The following is a 27,074-nucleotide window of genomic DNA, read 5'->3' as shown; positions in this document are numbered from 1 at the left end:
CGCTCTCTGGGTTGCTTGTAGAGAATTCTGATGCCCCCACCTTTAGAGGTTGTACCTTAGTTAGTTTAGGTGAGTCCTGCATTTGGTATTTTCCTAGTTCCGTGTCAGGTGGTTCTGACGCACAACCAGGGTGGAGAGCCGCTGATACAGGCGCAGACCCCGCACAGGCATGATCATGTGCACAGACCCTGTGCTTGGGCAGACATATAGATGCCCTTCTGGGAGCAAGTAGGTGTCCAGCAGCTTGAGGGTGGCCATGTGGGTGCACTCAGGGATCCCTAATAGAGCTGCAGCTCCTACAGTTTCAAACCATGAGAAGTATCAGCATCATCGGATTGAGAGTGTTCATATATGCACATGATGCTGTGGTGGGCTGCTTGTGCTAGCGATCCATGATTACCTGAGATGTTTTCTTGCACTGTGTTGGTCTTCTCATCTGTTACATGGGTTCAAGAACATCGTGCCTCTCTGGACTGGCTACAGGAGAATGAAATTTATGGAGGTGAGGTTGAATTTAATCTCCATAAGGTATCTCAGTCAGTTGTGACACCTTAGAAGATCCTTTGTGAACTCTAATGCTCTCACTAGTAAAGCCAGGACTTGATGCTCTACCTTGAATACAAAATAAGATAATGTGCATAAAGTTCCTAGTACAGCACCTGACACATAGTGGAGGTTCTGTAAATTGCTTTCCTCCTGAGAATGCTGCCATTAGCTCTTAATGTTTTTCATAATATCCAATGAAGAAGTCAAGACCCACAGTGTTAGAGCTAAGTGATGCTTTCCTTAGGACCTGAAACCGTTTTATCCACCCCTGGACCGTGACTCCTTCAGCAGGAGCTCCTGTTCCTATATCCCTCCACATGAGCACTCCACATGAGACTTCTGATTTTGCACTTTACTGGATCTGGGGATTGGCAGTCTTGTGGTAAGTAAGGCTTGTGTAGGGGCTGATTGAACTTGACATTGCAGATGGTCCCAGCATCTGCTTTTGAATTGAAGATTTGACTGGGATAGTTCAGAGGCTGCCACCACCTGGTGTAGTGCAGGGCAACAGAGTAGTCACCAATAACAGATGCCAAATGAAGGGACTAAGTTTCTTTTCTCACAGCTTTCCTCTCCTGCCCCAGTGCAGTCATGGAGGAAATGGTTGACAGTGTAAGAAACAGTTCTATTTATTGATTAGAACATGGTATAAAATTACAGCAATTTGCAGGCATTCTGGATTTTCTGGGAGGGACATGCAGTGCTGGGCTCGAGCAGGTGATGGAGTGAGTGGAGGTATGTGTGAGCCACTGGGTAATGACTCCCTTCCAGGGCTGGTGAGAGGGACTCGGTCTACCAGCACAGATGCTAATATAAGAGCGTTATCAGTCCTTGCCCCTGGAAACAAAGGCTGCTGGGCCGTTTGGTCTTCAGACCATGCTGTGTTCAGTCCTATCCTACATGTGTTAGGGGCTGGCTCTCCCAATGTAGTCAGAGCAGATTCTCATTGTTGTGTGAAATGCTCTTTCTTTCCACCACAGAAAGAGAAACAGGCACGTTGGTCTGGGAGGCCAGCAGATGATGGTGTACACTCGGCTAAGGTCTTCTTGCTTCCAGATTTGTCAAAGTTGGTTTGACTTGGAGGTAAGCTGGGAGTCCGTGAGCAGAAACCTGTGCGCTATGCTCAAGCTCAGGCAGGGGGAGGCTTTCCATGGGGCAGCAGTGTGAAGAGATGGGCATGCTTCTGGAACAAACTGGGATTTCCTCTTGCCTTTCTCAGCAGGAGGAGGAGTTGGCAGAGATTGGGCCGCGTGGCGCTGGGTTCCAGAGAACGTCTTCAGTGGAGAATTCTTTCAAAGTGTAAAAGGGGCTTCTGTCCCAAGAGTTGGTGTATAAATTGGGAGAGAGGGGTGGTCAGGTTGTTCAGGTGGCTGTTCAGTACAGTGTCCCTGGGAGCTGGCTGGCTGGGTCCCCAGTTACATGACGTTTTGGAACAGCTGGAGAGACCTCATGATGTTGTCATCCTGAGGAGGGGGGAGGGGAGAGAGGGTGGTAAGAACTATCTGAAGTCCCTCCCCAAGGAGCTCTCTCTGTCTGGTGAGCACAGCTTCCTTGGCAGAAGACCTCTATAAGGCAATGTGGAACGAGGAGCCAGGGCTGGGAGCCTAGCAGAGGATCAACTGAACAATCAATATGAATCGAAAACTTTTTAAGATGTTCTGAGTACTTGCATTTTATCAAATAATTTATCGAAAACCTGCCCTGAGTGCTCCTTACCTCCTGACAGGATTCAAGGAATTCATCCAAAGTCACGATGCCATCTTTATTCTTGTCCATTTTCTGAAAGACAAGGCAACAAGGGTCATTTTAAAGAACCTGGTCATCCGCATTCCAAAAGTTCAGGGTCATGAGCTAACCTTGCCCCAAGGTCAAGGTGCCCTTTCACTGGCTAGACATCTCTAGTAGGGCATCAATTCTGTGAGTCTTCAAGGCTTGCTGTAGACACCAGCACTTTGTTGCTGGACTCTTCCACTGTTGTCCTAGCATGTAGCTTAGCTATTTTTCATGACTATAAAAAAATACTCATGGCTGGCTATTCTATATTTTTTATTAAAAAAAAAAGCTTCTGGGTGGCTCTGGTAGGAGCCGTACCAAGGATGGGCACATGTACAGAAACGACCACAAAACGGGAGACGGAGCCAGCGAATGAAGAGGGACAATCTTGCTGCCTCTACTTACTTACTTTTTATTCATTTAAATAGCAACTTCCTTTGATGAAAACCACAGGATTAATCTATTCATTCCAAGGGTCCTGCTCCCAATGGCCCCTGTTAGGCCCTGCCTCTTTAAGGTCCCACCATCTATCTACTGACACGCTGAAGATCAAGCCTGCAATATACGAATCTTTGTGGGGATACACTCAAACTGTTTCCAAGTCTCAGCATATTTCCTCTTGGGCTCCCACCGGCCTGGCTGTTTGGCAGAAACATCCCTGGATGCAGAGCACAGGAGGTTCTGGTTCTGCTGCTGCTGTTTACCATTGCACGGTCTTGGAGGGAGGCTCCTGTTCTCCCATCTTCCACAGATGAACGTGAGCTCTGACATTCTTTGATATGCCACTGCTACACTGCAACTCCTCTGCTCAAAACATCCCGTAGCAGCCCGTCCTCTTCCAGGGCAAAGCTAAACACTTCCATCTCAAGATTCACACATGGTTGGTTGCTAGTCTTTGTCTCCCAATGCTGAACCTATGCAAACGTGCTGAGCAGTCTCCACCATGTACTGTTTTCTCTGAGCCATACTGTTTAGACTTTATGACATCTTTGCTCCTACCCTTCTGTGGGTTTACGTGTGTGTGTAATGAGATCACTGATTCATTGAGGACAATATAACTTAGGATTTGTTTCTGCTTCCTACCAGGTTTAACACAGGGTTGGATACAAACAACGGTCTCGGATGCTCATGGTTGATCAGCTGAGATCGGGCTTAGAGCCCGTGCAGTGGGTGTGGGCACTTACTTGGAAGAAGACGTCCACGTGCTGCCTTGGAGTGTCCTCTTTGAGCACGGGATAGGTGTACTTTCCCATCATGTCATAGATGGCTTTCACAATGTCTATCATCTCCTGCAGAGGGGACAGGGAAGCACATGGTGCGGGAACCATGAGGTCAGGCTCTTGTTGGGAGGCAGAGTGTGGACTCCTTACGTCCTTTGGCAATAAAATTAAGTAGGAGGGTTTTCTTTAGCAGATGAAAGGGGTTAGAGAAAAAGCTGAAGCAACTGGACTCCGGGAATCTTCCGTTAGAAGACAGTGGTGCATTTTCTTTGCTTTCAGGAGCTCTTAGTTGGGTCACCTCTTTCTGGGCATTGTTCTCTGTGAGTGGTGATGTGCGGGATCGCTACTAACAGACTTAAAGCAAATGCAATTCTATTCTGAATTAAAGACACATTAATGTTCTAGTTTACAAAGATGTACAAATCTCTCTCTTCCTGGTCTTAGCCAAAAACCTGAGAAGCAATGGAAAATCCTTCTCTGACTCACTCTCTCTGTAATTCTGTCAAGTAAAATAAATCTTTTTTTGAAAGATATATTAATTTTTGTTCTAAAGGAAGATTTACAGGGAGAAGTAGGGGCCAAGAGAAAAATCTTCCATTCACTGGTTTGTTCCCCAAGTGGCTGTAATGGCTGAGGTTGAGCTGGTCTGAAGATAGGAGCCAGGAGATTCTTTCAGGCCTCAAGGCTTTGGGCTGTCCTCCGCTGCTTTTCCAGGTCACAAGCAGGGAGCTGGATGGGAAGTGGAGCGGTTGGGGCTTGAGCTGGTGCCCATCTGGAATCCTGGCACTTGAAGATAGAGGATTAGCCAGTTGTACAATTACAAATAATGGGCCCAAAATAAATAAATCTTGAAAAACCAAGATGATTGTCTTACAAGGAGTATCAGCCCTTGTATCATTTCATGATTCAGATATTTTTAGTGACTTTGTCACTTGCTTTTGAACTTTTTCTGTGGAATTTTTGATGTACAGCATTTGAAACTATTATAGAGTAGAAATGTCAATACTTTATTTATAGTTCTTAACTTTGGTTTAGGTTTTTGTTATCAGATATTTACGTATGTTTCTTTTGTTTATAGTTTAAAAAGACTATATATCTATGGTTAATTTGGATGCATGGTATTAAGAATATTTATTTGTTGCTGAAATAATTACATATTTTCAATAGGGTAATTTATTTAGTTATTAATGATTTCTCCAGTCTCTATTCAAAATGCTTCTTTTACTACATGCCAAATTATTATTTGTATTTTCTAGTCTCTTCCACTGACTTGCCTGTCCCTCCTCTAACGCCATAATATTTTAATAGTTTCAATATATTTGTAATGCATGTAAATATCTGGAAATAAGTCCCATCCTTTTTCTTTCTTCGGAAAATTGTCTTTGCTGTTTTCACCTGATTTCCAACAAAGCTCTGTAGTAATTATGCCAAATTTCCTCTCTAAATAAGAGTTTAATTTTGATGAAAAATACATCCATTCAAATTGGGGAATTCCTGGCTTACAAAGAACTCCCCTTCAAGAATATGGTATGTCTCTCTGTTTCACCAAGTCTTTCTTTTGGTGCTCCTCAGAATATCTTTTCTTTGTCTAAATTGTGGATCTTGTGAAATGCCCACGTATTTTAAATCTTATCATCTTACTATTAGAGTATCTTTCTTACAGCTTTCTGAATGGCCACAGCCCATACACAGCACAACAAACTTCTTTTTGTGTATATATACTATTGCCAGTCATTTACTTCATTTTATTGATGTATTTTTTAGTTATAGTTGTTTTTGCTTTATTTTTGTCTCATTTTTTTTACCATGTAGAAAGTCATGTCCTTAACAAGAGAGGTCGCAGCTTTCTGTATTTCCATCTCATTGCTTTTCATGTCTTAGTAAAGTTGAAGCACTTCCAGAAAATGCTAAATATTGGTGGTAATTAGTCATGTGTGTTCTTGTCTTATTCTTGTTATCATCTCTACTGTTTCCATAAGTAATGAAACTGTGTCCTAGGCTAAAGTATTTTCTACTATGCTGGAGAAATATTCCAAGTTTATTCAGAGTTTTAAAAAATTTATTAAGAATGGATGCTAAATTTTATTGAATGTGATTTTAGCATCCTATAGCTTAATCTTTTGATATATTTATATAATGAATTATTTAACAGTTTTTTTCCACCATTGAATTATTCTTCCATTCCTGGAATAAACCTTCCTTATCCCAGTCTTGTGCACTTCTTTAATTGGAACATCAGGGTTAATTTCCCAGAATTTCTTTTGGGATTTGGGGGCTTTTCAGTCAATGAAATTTGATTTTACTTTCCTTTTTCTTCATGTCACACATGTGTTTATTTTTTTTGGTTTACGTGTGTGTGTGTGTGTGTGTGAGAGTGTATGTGTGTGTGTATTTATGATAGAAAGAAACCTTTGCTTTATTAGAAGATTTTAAAAAATTAAGCAAAACCTACTGAAGCAACTTGCTTGAAAAGATTCACTGACTTAAAATAACTGATGGTGTCTGATAAATGTATATGCCCGTGTGGACTCTAACAGACTCAACAGAGGATGCCTTTGGCACAAGAAGTTCTTATAGACATCTGTTTGCGGTGAGCATCTATAAGTCTTTGACACCAAGCAATTGCTGATGAAATTTCTTTCACTATAGGTTAGCTTGCATTTTCCAAAATTTCACGTTAGTGAAGTCATAAAGCATAAATTCTTTCTGTCTATGTTTATTCATTCTGCCAAATGCTTATGGAGACCCATGCCAATTTTGCATGCAGCAGTAATTATTTCTTTGACTGCTGAGTAGTATTCCACGGAATGGCTGTACCACTATATGTTTGTCCATTGTCCTGTAAACAGACATTTTAGCTGTTTTCAATCTGGGCCTATTATGAATAAAACTGATATGAACATCTATGTATAGGTCTTTATGGAATAATGTAGTTTAATTTCTTTTGAAAAATTTATTTATTTACAGTCAAAGCTAAAGAGAGAGGGAGAGAGATCTTCCAATTGCTGGTTCACTCCCCAGATGACTTCAATGATCCAAAGCCTGGAACCAGCAGCTTCACCCAAGTCTCCCCTCTTTCTCTGCTTTTCCCAGGCCTTTAGCTGAGCACTGGCTCCACATATGTTTTTGTTAAAAAGTTAAATATCTATTGGTAGTATTTCTGGATTGTATGTGAAGTATATCCTTAACTTCATAAAAGTTTCCAAAATGTTTTTCAAAAGTATATTGTGTTACGTTCACATCAGCAAAGAGAATTTCTGTTGCTCTGAATCCTTGCCAACATTTAATACTGTGAGTCTTTTAAAATGTAGCCATTCTAGTGGGTGTGTATTTGTATTTTACTATAGTTATAATTTGTGTGATTTGAGGGCCAAGGAAGTGGAGCACCTTTTCATGGATTGTTGGCCATTATCTATTTTCTTTACTGAATTACCTATTCAATTGCTTTGTTTAATTTAAGTTGAGTGATTAGCTACTTATTCAATTAGAAATTTTATATATTTTGGATATTGGATCTGTGGCATATAATTTGCAAACATTTTTCTCTAGGTTTGTGACTAATCTTGTGTTTTCAAAGTTGTCTTGTGAGAAATGGAAAAAACAGGTTTATTCGAAAGGCAAATTTTACAGAGAGAAGCAAAGTTAGAGAGATCTTTCATTTGCTGACTCAACCGCGCTCCCCCCCACCCCCGAATGGCCACAATAGCTGGGGCCAAGCAGATCCAATCCAAAGCCAGGGGTAGGTATCTATGAAGTTGGGTGCCTTCCCGTAGCTTTGTGGTGCCCTGGCCTCAGCCCACTCACCTCTTTGTTAATGTATCCGTCTTTGTTGATGTCATACAAATTAAATGTCCACCTGAGTTTTTCATGGACGGTTCCTCTCAGCAGAATCGACAGAGCAGTGACAAAGTCCTGAGGAGTGAAAGAGCAGGTGAGACGTTAACCACTGAGCCGTGGGGCGGGGGAAAGCTGGGTCTTTGCGTCAGATTCTCTGGTTCTCTGACCCAGCATGGTGTCTCCCATGCCCTCTTGCCCAGCTCAGCCTTCCCTCCTCTTCCTTGCTCTGCTTTTTGAAAGTGTTCTTTGAGGAAGAAAGAAACTCTGCTATAGTAACACCTGCAGTGCAGCTCAACACAGTCCAGTCAACTGTTGTTGCCTCATCCCATGGCTGTGATGTGTGTTGATCCAAGGCTAAGAACATAGGCTGTTTTTCTAAGTTCTAGTTCTGGTCCTCCTTTACCACTCCCCAGCTGTTTAATCTTGGGAAAGCTACTCTCTTTGCCTTCCTCTCCTCTCCTGTTAAGTGGTCATAAATAATACAACCCTACCTTGTAGAGTTATTGAGAAGGTCAAATGAGCTTACAAAGCAGTGAAGCCGACACCACCACATGGTGAGCAGCTTGCTGGCGACCTCTTACATGGCTAGTGTCAGTGTCTGAGACCCCGAGTTCAAGGCAAGACTGAGGAAGGTGGTTCTTTCCCGCCAGGAAATTTTTAGGAAATGGATACAAGTTTCCCTTATGTTGTCTGAGAGCATTTGCTGCTCCAGCTCTACACCTTGTGGTTCAGATGTGATGATGCACACACATCCATTGTTGGAGTGGACCCAAGGGGTAAGTGTACCTCGAATTTCACGGAGCCTGTCTGGGTGGTGTCGAAGGCATTGAAGAGGTAATGGGCGTAGGTGCTGGCATCTGAAAAAGAGAGACGGAAAGACAGGTGATGGGACAGCCACAGAGGAGGGACATCATTGAAAAACAGAGGCAAGGTTTGACCAGAAACAGGAGGGACTAACTGTTCTCTCGGTTCCTGGGGTGTTGGTGGGAAGTCTGCTAGGAAGAACCTTGCTGTATTATGAACACGTATTTGTTGCTCCAGAGGATCCTGGGTTTGCTTTGTTGGTTAAGATAGGAACCAAGGCCCAGAGAGATTAGATTTAGACAAGGAAACTCAGCCACCAGGGGGCGCTAAGCAGGATGGTTTTCCAGGTTGGACTCACCTCCGTGGGGGAAGAACTGAGCATAGATCTGTTTGAAGGTTTCTTCATTGACCACACCGCTGGGGCATTCCTGTGTGAAGGGGAGAGAGAAGCACAGTGGAGCATGACTGAGGGATTCCCAAGAGTGGGATGGGGGAATAGATAAGGCTCATTCTTGGGGCCTAGGGCTCCTTGGGATTCTTTGGGGGGAGCATTTAGGGTCTGGGCAAGCATCTGTACATTTTTGTGTCTCTAAGGTGAGTGGGCAGGAAGTAACTCCACTGCTTTGGGGAATGCTAGGTGAGGGGAGTTTACGTTTAGAGGAAGGGTCTTGGATTTGCAACCTGGTTTGTTCAGTTCTAAGCTTTGTGATGCTGGTCAAAGCCCTCCATAGGGACTTCTGAACCTGTGGCTGATTTGGGATCAAGTAGGTTTCACCTGTATCCTGTACTTGGAGGGAGCGTGGCTGGGAGGGCCTCCTGCCAGCCTATCCCAGGACCTGGGGGAGAGATTGTGCTCTGGGTACTGAACAACAGACAAACAAATCAACATCCAAGATGGGGGCTGAGAGAGCTTACAGTGGTCTGAGGGGCAGAGATTTATTAAAGGATAAGAAGCAACAGGAAACTCCTTGTGTCTAATTTAACTTTTGATTGGAACTCAGCACAGGGAGAGAAGGTTCCGGCAAGAACAGAGGAGAGTCTCATTCCCCTGTCAGTTCTGTTCCTCATGGCAAATTAATACAGCAACCTTCAGGCTTACATTACCAGTATCTTGTGTAAGCCAGCAACAAAGAAAAAGTGTCAAGCTGGGGTTAGAATCCAGGGCCTTAGTGGGGTTTCCAAGCCTCCATGACCCCTTGACAGTTTTGTGCAGTCAGTCTCTCTGCTGAGATTGTCTCCTCTCTACCTGGAACCTTTCTTCCCAACCAGGGGATCTTGCACTCAGGCCCAGAGGTCCTCCCTGGGCTGTTACATATATGGGAAACTCCATTGGGCATTCAGGAGCTCCCACCCAGGTCTTACATTTTTGAAGCCTCGATAAAGGACCTGCAGCTCCTTCTTGGTGAAGTTGGTCTGGGCCTCCAGTTGCTCCAGTCCCTCAGGCCGATGGCAAACCATTGTCATCTCCAACTCATCTTCAATCTTATCTGGAACCAGAGGAGATAGCATTGGAATGGTTGCCTCAGTGGTCTCTCTTGTCATATCACAGCATGAGCTGTCAAATGAGTAGTGGCATCCTATGGGCTGGGGTCTCACTGCCCACATAGTACTCTGGGAGTGCCAGGTGCCGTAAGGGAGGCAATGGCAGAATCAAAGATAGAAGAGGAGGACAGAAGTGCTGAAAATAAGTCTGTAATAAATACTTTTTTTCCTTCCAAAATAACCTTCTTTGCATATTCAGATGTCTGCCCATGGGACCTTCTGCATGTGCTGGAGACACAGGTGAAAGAGAACAAGGACTACTCTTGTAAGAGCAAAGGAAACAAGACTATTAAAACAGTACAGTTGCACCATTTGGAGCAAGTAGGGAAAGGTTAGAGTGACTTAGCAAAAAGTTCAAATTCTGGCATGTTAAGTATTAACGATAATGATTGGATAGGATTTTATAGTGTCCTAATTACAGTATTACTGGATATACTTAAATGATAGGAAAAGGAGTTAACCTGGAAGCTACTTTGCATAGGAGAGAGCTTACAAGGCATCTGAAAGGCACTGACACTAGCTGGTGGAAGTAGAAGTTGAACTGTACCTCCCGTCTGGACTATAAGGCAATATAGTGTTGCCTTGGAGATTTAAGAAGTATCTATTAATTAAAGCAAGAAATCTACCCACTTCCCATTGAAGTATCACAAAGTCCAAATCAGTGGAACTTTTCATTGTTTCACATGTGATGAGATCTTCCTTTGGGCCCTGCCAGAATATTTCTTTATAAATTCATTCCGACTATGAATCAATTCTCTGCTCACATCTGTCATGCGGATGTTACCAAATCCATATATTGAATGACTCTAAGTCTTGGTAGGCAAGAATAGTGGTAAGATGGATAGGCTGCTGGGAAGATCCACATGGCACATCACACCCTGTGACTACCAAGAGCAGGGTGGGGTCTTCCACATTGAAGACGGGATGAGCAGGTGCATAAACTTAGATGCATTTCTCTAATCAGGATTGAATTCTTTGCACTAGATTTTCTTTGCAATTTTCTGTTTCCCTTTGAGTCTCTGACTCAGATTAAAAGGAATTCATCCAAGTTTGTATTTTTGTGCGCATTCCTGAAGGCAATGGTGGTCTGGGGAAGGTACCAGTAACTTGATACTAATTCTATGTGGTTCACCACATATAACCCTTTCCTGCCAGGCTTAAGGCAGATGTTACAATGTAGGTGAAAAACTGATTATCCAACATAGCAGCAGGTGGCCAGTTTCGTTAAAATTCTTACAAAGTGTTTCATTATTGCTCTGCTTGGAAACAAATGAATTAAGTATAATGATTTGAATACTGAAGTACTTCCATCTAACTCAAAGGTGTGGTTCTCAAAAAAAAAAAAAAGTAAAGAGAAGAAGAAAAAAAAGTGAGAGAGAAAGAAAACCAGAGGGAAATATTTCAAGATGTCCACCTTAGATTGTTCCCATGTATTTACATACATTTAGAACTCATGTGAAAAGGGAAGTTAATTCTCACTTGAGCTCTGTAAGCACCAGACTGCACAGTAGCTTTATAGAGAATGCCCACGTGTCCTGGAGGAGCTGCCCAAGGCGGCTGTAGGCTACTTCACATCTACCACCGCCCCCTTATCTCTCCCTAGTGCTTGGTCCCTGAGTGTTGCCCAGGGATTCCAGTAAAAAAAAAAAGGGGAAATAGGCAGAAATGTATTAAAATACAAATCAGGAAATTGAACAATTGGATTTTGGAAAAAACCTATTTTTGAAAGTGTCTAGTACACTTTTCATTTTCGAGGTATATCTCATCCAAGGACTTAAGGGAATTTGGGGGGCTATATTTTATTATTCTTTTATCTTCCTATGACAGTGCTTTTCATAAGCTTAGGGAAATGACTGCAAATTTTAAGAGACTCTTTCAGATCCCCAAACAACTTGCCTTTCTTAAAAATGCACTTTAATTATTGAGCTACCACCCATGAAACACACTTCACTAAGGTGGAAGTGGACTTTTTAAATGTATAGTTTTTTTAAAACAGGATCAATTTCACATCACACAGATCCTGTGATACCAAGATCCTTGAATGATGGCTGCTCAGCTTTGCTTTATTTTGCATTTGCATGATTCTTTAATCATCTTGCTGCTGTTCCATTGACAGCAAGGGCTTGCTGCGGTGGGAAGCAGCCTGCCTGTAGAGAGCAGGGGCTGAAACCAGTGACTATCAATTTTTTTAAGATAATATTTTGTAATAAAAACTGCAATGTACAACACAATCCAGTATGCCCAGATAGATAAGCAATATTTTCATGAACTATTTGCAAACAAAGTCTCATGAAATAATACTGGTCTTCACTAACGTGGAATGTACTTTATTTTCATTTTAAAACATATTCTTTTGTATACACACATGCTGGTGGTGACCCGCACATGTGAAGATTTTTGCTTGGAAAACATTGACTTGTCTATACCTGTAGTGACCTTCCAGGGTGCCCCACAGCTGGCTCTTCCTCCCCTTTCCTATCTGCCTTGTGGCTCCATAACATGTTCTGTAATATATTCTGGGGAGACATTAGCAGGGGACATCAGTTTTCACCTCCAGCCTCTTGGCCCTTGGAGATTCTCCCAGTGCTACCCCTGGCAGTCCCAGTCGGGGAGGAGGGGTCCAGCTCCCTGGAACATATCAGGAGGCATTTGGATGTCTGCTTTTTCCCAGGGTGGTTAAGAGTCTCCAATGCCGGATGTTGCTTATTATTATTTTTGCTATTAAAAATAATGATAGGCCTGTTTCTGAGTCAGATGGAGTTTGGATGGTAGAGATAGAAGGTAGCCTAGAGATTTCATACTACGGAATAGCCACAGAACAACAATAAATTATACTATCTTCCTTTGTAAAATACTTTGAATCATATCCGTCATTTCATAACCTCAAGCCTGGTAGATAGTGGAGAGGGGCCCGTTACTTTCCCCATTGACTATTATGAGGAAAGGTGTCCCAGCAGATGAAGTGACTTTCTAACCACTTGGGTAGCTCTCCCACTTTGGGCAAAGGGTGATAGAATGATCAGTTGTAGAGGATTCTACAGAGGAAATTCCTAGACTGAGTAGGTGATTCAAATTAAATGGCCCTTCAGATTAGGGTCCTTGACTCAGATTTTGTACATGCAATGAAACCTTTGGACCCTTTCAGGGGATTAAAAACCCACACCAAATCAGGGCAAAATTTTCCCATATTTTCAGTGAGTTCTTGCATGTAACATGTGGGGCCCATGCTAATGGCTCCTAGTGTAAGAAGTTTTGTCTAAATTCTACTATTAACTGGCCTGTGTCTGAGTCCTAGGTCAAGTAAGCAGAAGGTGATAGAATCCAGCAATCCAGATCTCTTCATCAGCTCTAGTTTCCATGCACCTGCATAGCAGCTTCCATATTCCCTGAGCATAAATTGCAAATTGGTTTGTATTTGTAACCAACCTTGCAGTTGTCCTGCTCCCAACAAGCTCTGTGTAGGTACAAGTTGGAACCTCAGACTGAACATAGAAAGATCCATTCCTTTGGTGTTATCACCAAAAAGGTCAAGTACATGTGCGTGACCAAGGCCAGAGCCATCTCCTCCCTGGGCTGGAAAGTTGTTTCCGTTTGGCAGTATCTTGGGGTTGGACTTTATTCCCACACACCTAGTTTTGAAGTTACAGTATGAACATTCTTGGCCCAAGTATAACTCAAAGCCAAGTCTTGTGTAGTTTGTAAAATGTGTTCCAATATTTTTATTTTTTTTTGAATTAGTTGTCAATATTTCAAGTGGAAAGAGCCATATGTTGATAAAGTGGAGAGATTCCATGACAAGATTGGATTTCTTGGAAAATGAGATTGTTTTACAGGTTTGATTTCCAATTCTCATAAGGTAACAGTTAAGCAAAGCGGAACAGGACCATGGCAGCCATAGCCTCCAGGGCTCCTGTTGTTTGCTCTGGGATTTCTTTATTTATTGATTTTGCCTCCCTGGCCCCAGAGACAGATGAGTTCTTGGTTTCTGATTTGCACTTTCCTCTACTGTCCGTTCTCTTGCCTCAAGCCATACACTTCATTCCCTCACAATCTGTTTATTTAAAACACATTCCATGTTGTTGCAAAAAGGATTTGAAGCTCATTATAGGAAATAAATATAATAAAAATAAAGAGATAAAGTAATAAGAAAAACTGCCGCAGAAATTGTTGGCTAGGTTAAGTAGGTCAAGACCGTGGGGAGAAAAAAAGAGCACAGAAATTCAGGCTATTTGTTTAAAGAAGTTTCTAGACTTGAGCCACAAGTAGGCTCTCAGTTTTCACTTGTTTAAGAAAGGAAAATACCAGTGTGCCGTGGGGAGCAACTTTTTAGAAACTTATCTCTAAAATAGCATTGTTATGGAGGTTGAGTTTGGTAATTAGGGGCACAGAAAGTTGCGACATGAGAAGACTAATCACAAAATGTATCCTTGATTAAGAAGTTTTCCTTTTGTAAATAATACGATCAAAGTGGTTGAGTTAGTTTAAACTTTGTTTTTACCTCTCTGATACTGGTAATACCACCAGGCGATGTCTAGGAAAAAGTAAGAACACATTTTTACTAAATCCGTTCATTGAAAAAAATGAAACATAATTTCATGGTCCGTGGAGACAGTGTCCCAATCACCATTCAGCTCAATACACTAGGAGATCTCTGCGAAGCAGAGCTGGGTTGGTCTCCCCATCCTTTTCCCATAGTGAAAACAGGCAAGAGCAATGGCTCACCTCCCAGTGCCCATGGCTCCCAGCAGGAGGGCGCAGTAGTCATGCCCTCAGCCATGCAGTCATGCAACTGTCAAGAGATGAGATGGCAGGAAGATGTGCTGATATGGATGGGCCCTTGGAAATACCCACATGATTGAAGACTGTCTTACAACATAAGCTCCACAATGAAGAGGCCCCCACCAGTGCTCTCTGCTTCATTGTGACTTGAGGCTACATATCTCACAGAAGGATTCATTCACTCACTCAACAGCTCAGGGAAGAATTGACTACATGTGTATAGATGCATAAAGTAACTCTGTTCCCTGCCCTCATGGAGCTTGCCCCTGCAAGCCTCTATTTCTCTCTTCCTTCTCAGTTTGGTAGGTAATTTGGATAGAGGAGATAAAACAACACTTGAAGACAAGAACAAGCTCATTAGGATGGGCGGCAGACTGGTTGCAGGCTGCTTCCTCTTTTACACTGAATATGAACGTAAAGTGAAACAGCAGGCCATTAAGGCATGGCCTGGAGAGCCATCAAGACATGGTGCAATTGGCTAATCTGTGTTTCGGAGATCAGGCGCGTTCAGGGTGGTATGGCCGTAGACGACACACTAACCTGTGTTTCCAAGGAGGTCTACCAGATGCTCTCCTTCTGTGCTTTTCACATGCATTAGGTGAGTGGTCAACTTGATTTTCCTTGGGAATTTCTATGAACCTCTTTTGTCTGGCCAATGCCTCGACCCAGAGTGTGTTTTGGTTTCTACCTCCCACCTGTCATCCTCAGACAGGAGGAGCTGCTGCTCCTGAAACTGGCAGCGTAGGAGGGTATTATCCATCAGCAAGTGCTTCTGCTCCTGTGTCCTGACCTGCACCCCTGTGGGAGATCTCTATCTTGCTGGATAAAGTTTTCTATCCCTTTGGTTAGGAGGACCTGGAGTTGATGTTCACTTGCTTTTTCTACTAGTAAACTTTCAGAGCAGTTTTAGCTTGACAGAAAAAGTGCATAAATAGCCCAGAGAATTCCCAAATATCCCACTGCAGCTTCCCATTTTACTAACATCTTGCATTGGTGTGGAATGTTTGCTACAATTGGCAAGCCATCATTGGTATATTAAGAGTAACTGTCATATACTTTATACTAGAGTACAATTTTTGTGTTGCATAATTCTATGGTATTTGACATCTTACTAATGTTATTGATCTACTGCTACTGTATCATATAGAATAGTTCCACTGTAGAGAAATAGCTTAGATACTTGTCAAAGATATTTATCTAAAAAGGTACCTTACCTTCTCCAACATGGTAGGCACATGGTAGGTATTGGGAGAGAGATGAAGAGATGTCTTCATACTCAAAGACCAGAGATTGTAATCCCAAATACTCACGGGCAGGTTACTAAGATGAGGACAAATAATAGGTGTACAACTATGGCAGGGTTGGGAACCAGGACCTAGACAAGAGTTTACTCAGTGGAAGGAGAACAGCTGTTTTCTTCCCAGTTGTTGTAGTGCAGGAGTTTAAGTTTGGTGAGTTCAGATCTTTATATCTCTTTTTAGGAGATGTTGGATTAAAACATTGCTTCTCAGATTCTTAGTTGTTATCAAGCATTTGGCATGCAGCAAAGAGAGTTTGTGAGTAGGATGTACTGGGATGCTAGTCCGGAACCCTTTGTTGGCAAGTCATCCCAACACAGTGTGGATAAGGCTAAGGAGTAGGTGCTGAGGGGAGAAACCCCCTAATTCCTGCCAAGGTCTGAAAAGGAGAGATGCCCCAGTAGACTTGAAAGGGAGGAGATCATTTATTGAGGCTTAAAGGGAAGAGGAGGGTGAGGAGGCCTGTGCAAAAGTACAGAAGGTGGAGCCTCCAAGAATGGTGAACTCTTGTAGCAGAGCTAGGAACAATTAGCAAAGCAGGATTTAAAAATCCGATCTCTTTGAAGGCGCTGCAGAGTTCACAAGGCAGCTTGCTTCGAACAACCCAGGTCCTGTTGGGACTGAGTTGACCTGTATTCACTCTATTATCTTAAAGAAGGTGGAAATTCAACCAGATAGCTTATACGATTTTTATTCTAATATTCACCATTTGGTAGCAATTTGCCAGGTGTATGAAGAGGTAGGAGCAAAAGAAAAGATAGACTTAGTTAGATCTGCAGGCGACCCAGATATTGTGCTAATTAGGCCTGGGCTTTAAGATAGTGGTGCACATATTCTCAGGAAAATAGATGAAAATATGGAGAATTCCATCAGCTTTATATCCAAAAGTTAAAAAAGCTAATTAAAATCTATAATTGAAAAAAATGTTATTCCAAAATTAATAATTTGATAGACCCATTTAGCAGCAGTTTGGACAATGATGCAGAGAAAATTTCTGAGTTGGTAGACAGAACAATGGAAATATATGTAGACTGTGCACCCAGAGAAAAGAATTAAAAATACACAAGAGCTCAAGAGACATGGAACATTAGGAAGAATTCTAACATGTGTAAGTGGAAGGTGGAGAAGAAAGAAAGATGATGAAATCACATTTTCAAGCTAATGAATGAGGATTTTACAATGTGGGTGGAATATATCAGGCTCTGGATTCAGACGTAGGAAAAACACAACCACACAGGGAAACTGTTGAAATACACGAATAGAAAATCTTCAATGTAAGATAAAGATCATCAGAAGGAAAGCAAACCCCAAATAATTGCTGCTCGCAAACATAAAGTTACAGGAAAAGTACAAGTAAGAAGGTGGAAGAGACCATACAAGACAAATGCAGATCAATAAAAGGTGGCATGGCTGGAATTTAAGGCTGAAAACACTGTGTTAAACAGGAAGTTTCACAGAGCAAGAGTACACTCAGGAGGAAGATGTGGTAATTCTACACTAGTATGTTCTGATAATATAGCCTAATATTCATATAAGGCAAAGATTGGCAGAACTAAATAGATGAAAATCATAATCATAGTTGGAAATTCAAGAGTACTTCTTTGAGTTATTGATATAACATGTGGACAAAATCCTTAAAGGTACCCAAGGTCTTAGTAGCACAATGAACAAACTTGCATTCATTGACACAAACTCATCAAAGAGTTTGGCACTCAGCAATCAGAATGCTATACATGTTCTTAAGTGTGCGTCAACCACATTGAGCCACTTCCTGAGCCATAAAGGCAACCTTAATAAAGCTTAAAGCAATCGAAGTTAACCAGAAAACATTTTCTGTCAAGAGAAGAATTAAGGTAGATATCACTAGCAAAAAGAAAATAGCAAAGCTTGATATGTTTGGAAATCAAGCAGCATAGTTCCAATTTCTAAGTAACCTATGCATCAAAAAAGCAATTTCTTGGAAATTAGAAAGCATTTAGAACTAAAACAAAATGAAAACACAGCGTCTCAGAACTTGTGAGATGTGGTAAAGGCTGTGCCCAGAGGGAAATTTAAAATAACATGACATTTTTGAGTGCAGATAATTTGTGTGTCAGGGTGTGTGAGAGGCACAGAGCTCTGTACTTTCTGTTGAAATAGCTGTGTGTGTGTGTGTGTGTGTGTGTGTGTGTGTGTGTGTGTGTGCGCAGTGGTTCCTTTCAGTATTGCCTAAACCACGCTAGTTCTACTAGACTCCATATTTATGGTAGCATGCTGATATTTGAAATGTAATCTTTTCTGTCCCTTTAAACACGGTAGATAAGTTTGTTGTGGATACATAGCTTCCCCTAGTATAACCAGGGGTGAAGTTCCTGAAGCTGAGAGAGAAAGAAGTCCCCTTAGGGGTTCCAGTCCTTAGACTTAGGGTCTTGGAGCAGAGGTGTAGGGGATTCAGAAACCCGTTCACACACTGAGTGCACACAACTGCCCAGCTCTGAATTTTATGTGCTTAACCAAGAGTTCCCTGGGAGTGCTGAGCTAGCCTTGATAAAGATTTTCTGAGTATTCCAGATATTTTTTCCCCAGTCTTCCTGGTTCAATAAAACTCAAATCATGTTTTGCTTCAAGCATTTGTTCTCTTAATCTCAAAAGCCCCGCTGCCCCTTTTAAGCAAAATTGAATTTATACATTTCTCATTCATTTACACCTTAGTCCTGAAAATGTTCTGAAGAAAGACTCCTACCAAAAAAAAATCATTTGAGTGGTGCTATTCCATCAGATGGAAGGTTTTTGAAGCCAAATGATTTGAAAATTCTTCAGTACATAGCTCAGTGCTCTATTGCCTTAGATCGCAATGCTGTGTAGCAGGGCCTCAAGAACAGTCTCCTGGAAGGAATGTGTTGAATGTTCTCTGTGCAGCTTCTTTGGAGAGGACAGTGTTGGGAATCAACTGTGAGAAACTATGACTCAGGAATACGGAGAGTCACACTTGTGACATGGGTCAGTTTTGTTTGTTATGTGAGAGTTTTGCCTCCATATGCTCTTCACCCAGATTGAGAAAATGAAGGGATGGTTGGGGACATGGTTATGTGGATTTCTGATTGTGGAAGAGATTGGAGAGGAACAAAGTGCACACATTAGGGACTCTCACGTGCTCTTGCTTCTTGAGCCACCTGCTAGGCCGGCTAAGCCCAGGAGCCACCTGTAAGACAGAACTCTCAGCACCTAGGCAGCATTTCTGCCAGTGGCAGGAATCTTGGGGTACCATTTGAATTGGACCATTTTGTCTGACAGAGTGCCCAGGTGGTGAACATATTTGATTTATGGAGGGAGCTCCAGGGGTCTCTGCAGCTCACAGTGGAAGAAACCTCCCACTGTTTTTCCTTTGGGCTCACAGGACCCAGCCCTGAAGCACGGGCACATGGAGACCAGTTAACCTTGGCACTGTGTTGGCAGGAGCGGATCTGTGGCCCAGAATGAATGGGTGCAGAACATTCCTACAGGAAATAGGAGGTTCATGTGAATGAGCTCCCTAGGACACAGTGTGCTTTTAGTTGGAAGATGGAAAAATGAAGAGAGATTGAAGGAATTACTCAAAGGAAAAGCTGAGTTGCTACCTGAAGAGGAATTTACACTTGAGTGGTTCACTGCTATGCAACTTGCTAAGTGATGGTTTCCACTGCGGAACTGATTTTGGGGACTACCAAATGTCTGTCAACTGGCTCTTAGTGAAGGGCCGAAGTCCAGTGGATACCATTTTTCAATTTCTTGGACATAAATAAGCATTCCCATCATGGCCCAGTTCAACTTCTCACTGAGAAATAAAGTGAAAATGTGTTGGGCAGGACAATCCCTTAACATGACCCCACCCTGGCATATTATCATCAGAACAGCTGGTAAGTGCTTAATTATCCCAATTAATATACTGGAGACCCAGAAAGCTATTTTATAGGGTAGGATTAGCCTCTGTAATCCAAGCTAATAAACACTTTCTTTGTTGTGAATGGGAACACAAACTTCCATTTATCATATCACGTGATTACAGACAGGAGGGCAAGGAAGGGAAGTTGGCTAAGTGAGTTTTTGCTGGATTCAGTATTAATGCACCCTTGGATGAAGTGCCTGTCTTAGTGAGCTCAGAGAGCACGGTAATAGTTTTAAAATTGATCTAATCATTTCACTGTCCCTGGGAGGTATATGGTTATTAGACTAACTCAAGCTGTACATATCCACACCTCGGGCTGTGAGTCTATGGGAGCTCAGACATGCAAAATGCTCATGCACACAGTAGGTGCTCAATAATGCTATTCCCATCGTACAGTTGCTATGACTCTGGCGGTCAGGGTTGTCTGCAACAGATCTGCTAGCCATGCTGATTAGAAACTGTCTTGGTCATAAGCCTTTTCTGATAGATCTAGCTCATTAAACGTGCTGTCTGTGGTACAGGAAGATTTTCTTCTTCTGTGATTTACTTTGTCAAGGAGATACCCAACTGCCAGTTAACTGGCAAGAGTGAATATCATCCTATGTGAGCTGTGCTAGCCGTAAGACAATACAGGGTTTTGGATGAGAGATAGTTGACCATCTTAGTCTGAAGAATGCCCTGCATAGAACAGGGCTAGGTACCTGTGGGTGGACGTTGGAAACACAGGACCAGGGTGCTCAGAATAGAAGGACTCACTGGCAATCACAGAGAATATTTCTGGCCTTATCCTAGAGGTAGTCTGTGGCTCTGTGTCCTCTGCCCTTAGGAATCCAGACACACTCTGTGTGTGCATCATGTTGGTCTGTCCTGCAGTTGCAGGAGGCAGCTGGATGTTGCCATCATCCAGAACACAAACTGCTGAATGCAAAGAGTGTGGTCATTTCATCCAGGAACACATGTGGGTCTGCCCGAGGTGGGAGAAGGGACCAAGACGCCATCCTCTCTGCCACTTGGTTTGGCAGCCTCTTAACTATGCACTTAATAAATGAAGCCTTGGCAGACACACCTTGAATTATTAATGAAGTTATTCAGCTTTGATTCTTTCCTTCTTTGGGGAAAAGTTATTCACTCAAATGCCTTTGATTGGACTCCACCATACATCACAATTGGGCATATTTTATGTGCAACTTTATGGTGATAATAGTTCTGTCTCATTTAGAAGCAAATCAGACATTATGAACTTCGTGATTTATTAATGTATTGATTTCTATAAATGTCAGCGCATCTCACATCCCGTCAGAGAGCCCGGGAGCAGTCAGCGGAGAGCCAATAAAAATGTAAAATGAAACCATCATAAAAAGAGGAAATACTGCTTGTTTGAAATCCTGCTGCCTCCTGGAGTTGTTTTAGGATGCTGATCATTGCCATGAAGGCAGCCCCTCACCCCCCACGACAGGCAGCTGGCATGAAGCTGTTGGGGGATTCTATACTGCTAAAGTCTATTCTAATCTTTAATTTAAAAATTATTTGTATTTATTCAAATGGCAGAATTACACAAAGGGGAGAGATCAAGAGAGGGCTTCCATTCACTGTTTCACTCCTCAAACGGCCACTTAGCCTGGGGCTAGGCCAGGCCAAGTCCAGGAACTCAAGAGCTTCATCCAAGTCTCCCACATGGGCACAAGGCCCCAAGCATGTGGGCCTTTTTCTGCTGCTCTCCCAGTTGCAATAGCAGGGAGTTGAATCAGAAGTGGAGCAACTAGGATTCAGCTTTGCAGGAGAGGGCTTAACTTGCTGAGCCACAATGCTGGCCCCTAAGTCTATTTTATATAAAAGCAGATTGTGTGAGCTGGAATGGAAAATAAGAGATTTAGAGTGATTCCTGAGGAGCCCTGGCCATGGCCCAGACTCCTTCACCTGGGGAAGACAGGGAGTCCCTTCCCTCAAATTCACCCTATTGCAATCTGCCAGCTTCCTACCAAGGAGCCTCTAGATAAATCCCCGGCTCCCTTGCTGGCTCTGAAGGGTCTAAGGGGCCCAGTCCATCTTCCCAGTACAGCTCCTTGTGATGAGATCTCTGCAATGCCATCCAAATGTACTGTACATAGACCATGGTCTCTACCAGAAAGGAGGATTAGCTGGCCTACACTCACTTGTGAGAATATTTTTATTTATGTTTGTATTTTACTTATTTGGAGGGGAGATAGAGAAAGAGAGAGGGAGATAGATAGAGAGAGAGACATCTCCCATGTACTAGTTCTTGTTCTAATATAGGATACTGGACTCTATGCTGGGTATATGCTTGCAATGAAGGAATCTCAACTAAACCTGAACTGTGGTTATACAGCAAGGTGAAGGAATCCACCATGGAGGGAGGGTTGTGGGAGGGATGGGGGGAATCCCAATACCTATAAAACTGTTTCACATAATACAATGTTACTAACAATAAAAAAAAATCTAAAAAAAAAAAAGTATATCCATACCAGCCAGGGCACAGATCAGGCTGAAGCCAAGGAACTGGGATTTCAATTTGGTCTCCCATTTAGGAGTCAGGAACCCATTTACTTGAGCCTGTGGTCTCCAAGGGTACACATTAGCAGGAAGCAAGAAGCAGAAACAGAATTGGAGCTCAAACTCAATCTCTCTTTTTGGGGATGCAGACATCCCAAGCAGTGTCTTAACTACCAGGCTGAACAGCCGTTACTCACCCACCCATTCAATGCCAACTCCTCCAGGCCATTCTCTCAGATCACTACACAGAAAGCTCCCTCCTCCAAGGTCTCTGACAGTCACCCAACAGGTGTTAAAATCCACTTTCGGATGCTGCAATTTTCGTGTATGGAGGTGGGATGGGGAGAGAGTGTGTCTTATGTCTACTTCTGGCTTGTTCTTATTTTTGACCTTTCACTCCCTCCATGATGTGCGCACTCCATGTGTCACATTGCAGGTGCTCAGCAGATGCTCATTATTTGCTAAAAGTGTGTGGCACCACAGGGAACTAGGAGTCCTGTGACTGGGAATGAGGGTCACTCTGAAAAGTAATTTGACTGACTTGGTGGCTGATTCTTTAACCCGACAGGTTAGTTCAGACATGACAAACCGGTGTCACACAAGAAACTGTTGTTTCATTTCTTCTAAAATGTGAATTATTCAACATTTATTTCACATAAAATATAGAATTTTAGATTGCCTTTAGCAATTTGAAATTATGGCTACACCAGAACATATTTCCACATGACAGCAACTGGCTGGAGCAGAGGAGTCACTACTTAATTAAAACCGGACATGCGCACTTGAGTGAGCAACAGTCCCCACTCTTCCATGTTACCTTTCCAACATCAGGCTGAGTGACAGCTGTCACTCATCATCACTCATGTGTATTACCTGCCTGAGTCTGAAATCCCTATTCAATAGGTTCTTGCCTCTGCCTTTTGTCACATTTCGGCAAATGACTGCTATGAGTTTTGTGAGAGGCTGAATTTTATTTTTGGGATCCTTAGCAACATGGAAGAGACAGGATGCTGTGCACAAAGTCAGATGTGCCCTTAGATGTATATTCCTGCTCATGTCATGTATCGCAAGAATGGCACAGGCCTCTGGGTCCGGTTCCGGGCATTTGAACCTTATGCATACACAGTACTTTTCACCTCACTTAGCTCCTGTGAGACATGTGTCATAGCATTCTCATTGTACAGAGGAGAAAATGGAGGCTCTGAGAGTAAAGTGAACAGGTGACTCTGAAGCACTCTTTACGTATGAAACATTCTGATGTGGACTTTACTTATATCATCTCACAACATTCTCCCACAGTTTTTTTTTAAGATTTATTTTTATTATTTTTTTTATTGGAAAGGAGGATATACAGAGAGGAGAGACAGAGAGGAAGATCCTCCGTCCGATGATTCAATCCCAAGTGAGCGCAACGGCTGGCCGATGCTATGCAGATCCGAAGCCAGGAGACTCTTCCGGGTCTCTCGCGCGGGTACAGGGTCCCAAAGCTTTGGGCTGTCCTCTGCTGCTTTCCCGGGCCACAGGCAGGGAGCTGGAAGGGAAGCGGGGCTGCCGGGATAGAACCAGCGCCCATAAGGGATCCCGGGCGTGCAAGGCAAGGACCTTAACCACTTGTGCCACCGCGCTGGGCCCTCCCACAGTTTTTTATTATTAGTTTATTATTGGTCAAATATTAATATTCCCATTTCATTAGGAACAATGGGATCAGGAGCCTTAAGTGACATCCTTGGAATCACAGGATGGTGAATAAGAGACTGAGCTCAGCTTTGCTTGATGGGAGAGCTTTTGGGCTCACAAGAGACCACCCTAAGGTCTCTTCTGGGACCACTCCTCTGTCTTCCTGATTGTGTTAGGGACCATACTCTCCTCTTCATACCCCTCAATTGTTTTGTGTTGAAGGGTTTGTAGGGAACAATTGGAGGTGGCAGGAGGAGAGAATTCAAAATTTCAAGAGACTATTCCCATGGCTTGAGCTCTCTGCCCCCACTTCCAGTTTTGGCTTCCTTTTCTGGCCATCAAAGCAGCCTTCTATCTGGACAGCAAGCTGCATCAGCCTCTCAGCACCAAAGCAATAGTGAATTGCTTTTTTCTTGCTCTCAGAATGGATGGGTGTGGCTCCCTCCCCACCAAGGAATTGAATTTATCTAGGGTCCCACCTGGGATTCTCCACACAGCAGGACTGAACTTCTGTGAGTTCTAGTGACAGGCGACATGTTGTTCAAACTACCACGCACTCATTGATCAAATAAGCCACAAGTACCCTGCAGATGTTGGGCACTAAGAAGAAAGCAGTGACTTAGAGAGTCGAAAGTGGTGCTGGAGCCATTAGTGAGACTAGAGAGCAACAGGTCACAGCTGAGCATCAGCATGGGAGAAGTGCACAGAAATCAACTAGCCTGCACCCTTGCTCTACTGCATAGCCACATCCTCTGGCTCAGTGGTCACATGGGACAAGGGGTATGGGATATGCCCTATCAGTTTAGGGGGACCATAGGAACCTGATCAGATTGAGTGCCTTGAGTCAGGAGTGCCACTGGGTTGGAGGCTCAGCCTCCTAATGAGTTTCTTTGCTTGGCTGTGTGGGGTGCAAGTTACAAAAGGTCTGCAAAACCTTCCAATAGGTGGGGGAAGCAAGCTGGAGGGCCACCTGGAAGACTTGGGTCGTTTACAAGGATGAATGAGCCAGGATTCATTAGCTGAGTTGTTTGTGAATATATTAGTGGGTCACAGGGCTTGGAAGCTGTTTAATCTGATGAACCATGAGTGGAAACTGCAGGGCCTTAGAGTGATGCTGTGATGGAACTTTGCAGATGTTAGCTCTGGCTTGGGATTCCCTACACTTCTGAAGTCCTCCCTGGTACACAGCCATGCTTCTCATCATTGATGTCTCAAGGTGGTTCACCAGAAAGTGGAAGCTGGATCAGAGGAAGTTTTGAAGATGAAAGTTTACATGCTTAAAGTTTTATCTTCTCTGGGATGTCTTCTAAGGCCTCCCAGCTTGTATCTCAAACATTGAACCTTTAGTCGTTTAGAAGGATCACATGTTGTGATTAAGGAAGTTGGGAGAGGGGAGAATATTCTTTTCCCTTAATTACCATCTGACATTTCCTTAAAGTTGTAGGGCAGTGTGGTAGCCTAGTGGCTAAAGGCCTTGCCTTGTATGCACCAGGATCCCATGTGGATGCTGATTCTAATCCCGCAGCCCTGCTTCCCATCCTGCTCCCTGCTTGTGGCCTGTGAAAGTAAGGGAAGATGGCCCAAGCCATGGGACCCTGCACCTGAGGGGGAGAACAAGCAGAGGCTCTGGGCTCCTGGCTTCAGATTGGTGCAATCCTGGCCTTTGAGGCCACTTGGGGAGTGAATCAACGGACAATAGATCTTCCTCTCTGTTTCTCCTCCGCTCTGTATATCTGACTTTCCAATAAAATAAAGTAAAATAATAAAATATATATATTTAAAAAAAGCTTTAGGTAAAAATTGCTTTTAGAATTTTAATACTCTGGTTAAATGCTGCATTTTGAGTGAGCTAATAGTTGAGAGAATCAATTTGTTTCCATGTAAGCATGGATCTGGGAACTCTGCAATTTGGTGGCCTTTTTTTTTTTATTGTTGTTTGGTTTATTGTTAGCCTGTTTATTGTTGTGTGGGGATGTTGCTCCTGCAGGATAAAATGCTTTTCAGGGGCTGGCATTGTGGTGCAGTGGGTAAGGCTGCCACCTGTGATTGCAGCATCCCATATGGTGCTGGTTCATACCCCTGTAAAGAATGCTTCTGATTCAAGCTCCTTGCTAACGTGTCTGGGAAAAAAACATGAGATGGTCCAAATGCTTGGGTCCTTAGCATCCATGTGGGATGCCTGGGAGATGGAAAGGTAGCTGCAACAGCTGGGACTGGACTAGGCCAAAGCCAAGAGCAAGGAACTTCACCATACTGTGATGTCACACAGTATTCCTACCCTTAGGGAGGTCTCAGTCTCCTGGTGGAGGCAGATATTAAACGAATCATTTTTAATTAGAGTCTGCTAAGTGCTACAAAGGAAAGAATGAGTTGCCATGGGAACTGGAACAGTAAGACCTAAACATGACTGCATGACTCCCTTGTGGCAACTCCAGCAGTGGGCCAGAAGCGGGAGAAGGCAATGGTTAGAGAGGAGACGAGAGAGCAGTATGGGCAGGCACAGTCCCCTGGAGCACCAGGAGAGGAAGATAAGTCTGGGAGATGAGAGGAGACTACAGCATTTTCCACAGGCTAGGACCTGGGGTACAAGCCCCAAGGAGAGCCACGCGGGTGCAGACCACCTTGCGCTGGCCTGCAACTCCTTGCTTTTTGCATAGCAAACCCCAGAGCAAGGATAGGACTGTGGTTTGGGTGATTGCTTTGAGAAGCCAGTGGAGAGTTCTGCTTTACATTGACCATTCCATGAGGGCTGAGGCACACTCAACACCTCCCACTTGTTGGAACTTTACAGGAATGACAGTGCAGCCTAGGCTCCTGGCTGGAGGACTCTGCCTTCCTCCCTCTCTTTGCTGGCCCAATGGCGGCAACGGCAGCCTCCCAGGAGCCAGATATGCCTGAGTGCTTCCACTTAGTCTCCATTCTGTGCGAGTGAGGGGCTAGTGGAAGAGCCTGCAGTTCTCCTTCTCAGTTAATAAAACCTGTGACTTGAGGTATCTGTGATCTTAGTGGGGTTGCCACAGGGCCAGGGGGTTCCTGTAGAGAATGCCAGAGGTTAAAAGTCAGGCTCGACTGGAGACTTGACCTCATGGCATTGGGACTATTGTGAGGCTGGGGAAAATCTCGTAGGTATGAGATGCCCTGTCCCCTCGCTCATCAGTGACTTCTTTCTTTATTCTTATTTTA

The 27,074-nt window shown here is 43.3% G+C and overlaps 1 protein-coding gene across 6 annotated transcripts in view; it reads right to left on the bottom strand.

Moving 5' to 3' along the window:
* Positions 1 to 1,447: 1,447 nt before the first annotated feature.
* KCNIP1 (potassium voltage-gated channel interacting protein 1) overlaps positions 1,448 to 27,074 on the bottom strand; it is a 299,520-nt gene continuing 273,893 nt past the window's right edge. For 3 of the 6 annotated variants that reach the window (XM_040976690.1, XM_040976697.1, XM_040976704.1), the window contains 7 exons: positions 9,543 to 9,667; positions 8,539 to 8,608; positions 8,163 to 8,233; positions 7,344 to 7,451; positions 3,504 to 3,608; positions 2,263 to 2,325; positions 1,448 to 2,009 (listed from right to left, as the gene is read on the bottom strand). In XM_040976690.1, coding sequence (XP_040832624.1) covers positions 1,962 to 2,009; positions 2,263 to 2,325; positions 3,504 to 3,608; positions 7,344 to 7,451; positions 8,163 to 8,233; positions 8,539 to 8,608; positions 9,543 to 9,667 — 590 coding nt within the window. In that variant the 3' untranslated portion in view covers positions 1,448 to 1,961. Of the gene's footprint in view, positions 2,010 to 2,262; positions 2,326 to 3,503; positions 3,609 to 7,343; positions 7,452 to 8,162; positions 8,234 to 8,538; positions 8,646 to 9,531; positions 9,668 to 14,220; positions 14,254 to 27,074 lie in introns of those variants that run through there. The other 3 variants (XM_040976685.1, XM_040976688.1, XM_040976712.1) reach the window with 2 other exon arrangements.

This window comes from Ochotona curzoniae, unplaced genomic scaffold (assembly GCF_017591425.1).
Source record: "Ochotona curzoniae isolate NIBS_2020 unplaced genomic scaffold, NIBS_Ocur_1.0 contig_1, whole genome shotgun sequence".
Taxonomy (NCBI): Eukaryota; Metazoa; Chordata; class Mammalia; order Lagomorpha; family Ochotonidae; genus Ochotona; species Ochotona curzoniae.
The sequence above is the reverse complement of the archived record's forward strand: the minus strand, read 5'-3'. Positions and strand labels throughout refer to the sequence as shown.